General features: G+C 37.9%; 1 protein-coding gene across 1 annotated transcript in view; it reads left to right on the plus strand.

Moving 5' to 3' along the window:
* Nucleotides 1-1344: 1344 nt before the first annotated feature.
* Nucleotides 1345-4129, plus strand: part of LOC116685834 (very-long-chain enoyl-CoA reductase) — a gene marked incomplete at its 5' end in the record, with an annotated part of 17795 nt that continues 15010 nt past the window's right edge. The window contains 1 exon segment of the mRNA XM_032510795.1: nucleotides 1345-1500. Coding sequence (XP_032366686.1) covers nucleotides 1477-1500 — 24 coding nt within the window.

Consider the following 4129-nt stretch of genomic DNA (forward strand, 5'->3'; position numbering starts at 1 on the left):
TAACAGTATAACACACCCTAACAAGTAAAGTAACAGTATAACACACTAGTACGACGAGGATGGGATTCGAACACACGCATGCATTCCATGGCTTTTTATCGGCATACAGGACTATAACGTTTTCATAACTTTTTTCAACATGCGCTACCATGGATTTTTTATATTACTATTTTTGACATACTTTAGTATGTGTTTTTATATTACTATTTTTGACATACTATACCATGCCTGTTTTATCACTTTTTACAGCATACTATACTATGACTTGTGTCAATGTTTTGACATACTATACTATACTATGACTTATTTATCACTTTTTTGACATACTATATTGGCTTTTTTATATTATTATTTTCGACATGCTGGCTATTTTATCACTTTTTTCAACATACTATAGTTATGACTTTTTCATCACTTTTTTCAACATACTAAACTATGGCTGTTTTTATGTTACTATTTCTGACATTAAACCATGGCCATTTCATCACTTTTCTGACATACTATAATATCAGGGAACACTTTTTTTGACTTAGTCCTCTATGACTTTTTAATCACTTTATCAACATACTATACTGTTTATGACAAGTAACATTCAAACCCTTTACCAACATACTATACTATGAGTTTTTATATTACTATTTTTGACATGCTAAAGTATCACTTTTTTATCACTTTTTTCGACATACTACTTATATACTTTTATATTACTATTTTTGACATACTATACTATAACTTTTGTCACGTTTTTGACATGCTATACTATGGTTTTGTTATCATTTTTTTGACATACTATACTATGAATTTTTTATCACTTTATCGACATACTACACTATGACTGTTTCCGACATACTATGGCATACAATGGCATTTTTTAATTCCTATTTTTGACATACTATACTATAACTTTTCTATCACTCTTTCGACATACTTTGTCTTGTTTTAGTAATTTGAACATACTGGACTTTGGCTTTTTTTTTTCATTTTCAACATGCTAAACTATGATGTTTTTCATCCTACTGTACTTAAAATTTTATAAAATGCGTATTTCACAGAGAGAAACTGATAACATTGCTCCAAAGCGAGTTGTTTGAATGCAGACAGTCCTGTTGTGGACAAGTAACAGTGGAAGTGGAAAATAAAGAGATTGAGGGGAAAGCAGGAGGAAGCAGCAATAAAGGAGGGGAGAGAGCATGTGTCACAACATTATCTCTGAGAGAGAGAGAGAGAGAGAGAGAGAGAGAGAGAGAGAGAGAGAGAGGTGGGAAGAATACGGTTACAGTCCAGGGATGGTCTCGATAAGGAGAGGAACTATGTGTGTATGTATGTGTTGGGAACGAGTGTGTGTGTGTGTGTGTGTGTGTGTGTGTGTGTGTGTGTGTGTGTGAGTTTGTGTGTGCGTGTGTGCGTGTGTGTGTGTTGTGTGTGCTTATACTGATGTTTCACTGTACAAAGAGGACGTAATAATAATCCACCACCATGAGCCGGACCACCTTTTTTGAGGTAAGTCTAATTGTACAGTATTGAGCTACCGGCATCACATAGAGGGGAGTTCATTGCAATAATAATTTCTTCTTCATCACAGTTTTTAATGATTTAGATTCTAGGAAACATCTCCGGAAGGTTTTCTGTTGTTGCAAATAACAATAATTTTTCAGCTTCATGTACCCTAAAAGCATTTTTTTTGTTAATGAGCATGTGTCTAGCTAACAAACTACCACATGTTGACTTTTATGTCCTCAGGCACTGACAACACATTTAGAGATACTTTAAAAGCTAAATCGTGCCTATTAAAATACAAATAAGCCCAATGTGACAGCAATCAATATGATCAGCAGTATTATTAGAAAATTATAGCTTCCTAAAAAATTAAAAAAAAGAAGTTTAAAGTGTCTTCCTGAAGCCCAAGTTGTGTGTCAGAGTAAAGACAACAGCTGGATTTGTTTTCATGATTTTTCTCTTGTCTTCAGTCTTGTCTCCCAAGGTTTTCTAAGAGAGCTGATGAAGAAGTAACTAAGTGCAGCAGCAGGCCTTTAAACTCAAGTTAATTTACAACATGCTCTGGGATGTGTGCCATGCTCTCAGTAACTGTTACATAAAGGCTGCATGGCAAATTAACAAATATTTAAATGGTTTATGAGAATGTGTACACATTTTTCTAGCCCGAGTTTAAATGAGAAACTTGATACAACTCTCTGTTATGCTAATTATGAATCTACAGCCAGTTGCAGATTAGCTTAGTTTATCTTAGCTTAGTTTAGCTTAGCCTAAGGTCCAGAAATTGGGGAAACCAGTGGTGATACGAAGCAATAAGCAATATACCCACTAGGAAAGATCAAGGATTTCCGTATACCTACTTACGCCAGGATAACGTTACATATTCCATGTCGCATAGGAACAACAAAAGCAAACCTTTCACTCCACTCTTCCAGTGTTTTGGTAAGTCCGCCCATGAAGCAATACTGTCTCTTGCAGCAGACACGAACCTTACAGAAACTACAAAAAGTGAACCAGATGAGGCGGATTCTATTCAGGGTTGGGGTTTCGCTCTGGGACTCGTTGCTCTGGGATGGGCGAGTATGAACCTGGGAGAGAAAAATGACAGTAAATTCACCACAAGAAACTATGCAACACCACTGCCGCTAACAAAATCCTCCTACTAGCAACTCTAAAGGTCACTGAATGTCCAAAAAACAGAGAGTAGAAATTGGAGGGTTGCCGGACAACAGAGCCAGTTTATCTTGCACAGGCACACATATGAGTCGCATCGATCTTCTCATCTAACTGGCCAATGAAGGCTTAGCACCCATCTTTGCACTTGAAATCAGATTCATACAAGAACCACTTACAAAACTTCCCCTACTGAATTCAGAGTTCTTATAACTTTTAATGGAACACCACAGGAAATTCAGCTCTGCTGACGGTCATCTTTCAGAGCATGATCTTCGTCCATCTCTCATCCATATTCAGTATTGTTTGCAAGTTGCATTTAAGGCAGACCTCAATTGGCAGCATGTAAAGAGTCAGATGTTTACAGCAGATTACTTCCCTTGACTGAAAGAAAAACTCTACTTAGTTTGAATGCATATGCGAGCAAAAAGGACATTGGTACGCTGGGCAGCTATACAGCTAATAGGCTTCAATAGTATGAGTGGCGTTTGAAGAAATGATCCTGTGGTTCAACGTCAGCCATTACATTCATCGGCTTTACCATTAAGTGGAGCTATTATGGCCATAAGACTTATTTATTTAACGTTTATTTAACAGGGACAATGCACACTTATAATACATACAAAGTGTAAAATGTGTCAGAATTAGCTAAAAGACTATTTTACATCTGCTGTCCTTATTCAGTTGCTATCCATTAATAAAGTAGCATGTGGTGTTAAGAACAAACCGGATAAAGTCAGACGTTTTTAAATTAAACTTTGTGTGCAAATAGTATATGTTCAATTGAAAAAACACTTTAAATCCCCCTCAACTACACAAAAGCCCTTACACGCATTCACACGTGTTCTGTAGGACATGTGCTGTCTGCTGTGTTCCCCTGAGAGGACAGGGGCGTCTGCTAATCACATTTCCAAGGACACAGCCCAGCCGAGTGCACACTGCTCCATGGCTCCCAGCCCTAATGGCACCCTTGATGCTCTTAGTCAACACGCAGATGCATTAGCATGAGCCCCCAGAATGCAGTTGGGAAGGTGAGCAGATTGAAAGCAAAACAAACCCCTCTCCCAGGACGCCCTTAACTGAGACGTCAGCATGCTGTCATGCTCAGATCCTGCAGAGCGTTAACACACACAGCAAAGACTGACATGATGGAATACTCATATTCGAAATCTAGAAGTGTAGTTCAATTCAATTCAATTCAATTTTATTTCTAGCATCAATTCATAACAAGAGTTATCTCAAGACACTATACAGATAGAGCAGGTCTAGACCACACTCCAGAATTTACAAGGACCCAACAGTTCTAGTAGTTTCCTCCAGAGCAGCAACAGTGCGACCGTGGCGGAGAACCTGGACAGAACCCAGACCCAGGGGCCGGTTGGGGTTAGTGGAAATAACAAAAATAGAAAAAATAGTAGTTTGTAGCCATTCTTTGTAGTAGTTCATGGCATAGCAGGGCACT

This window comes from Etheostoma spectabile, unplaced genomic scaffold (assembly GCF_008692095.1).
Source record: "Etheostoma spectabile isolate EspeVRDwgs_2016 unplaced genomic scaffold, UIUC_Espe_1.0 scaffold272, whole genome shotgun sequence".
In the NCBI taxonomy this organism is placed as follows: domain Eukaryota; kingdom Metazoa; phylum Chordata; class Actinopteri; order Perciformes; family Percidae; genus Etheostoma; species Etheostoma spectabile.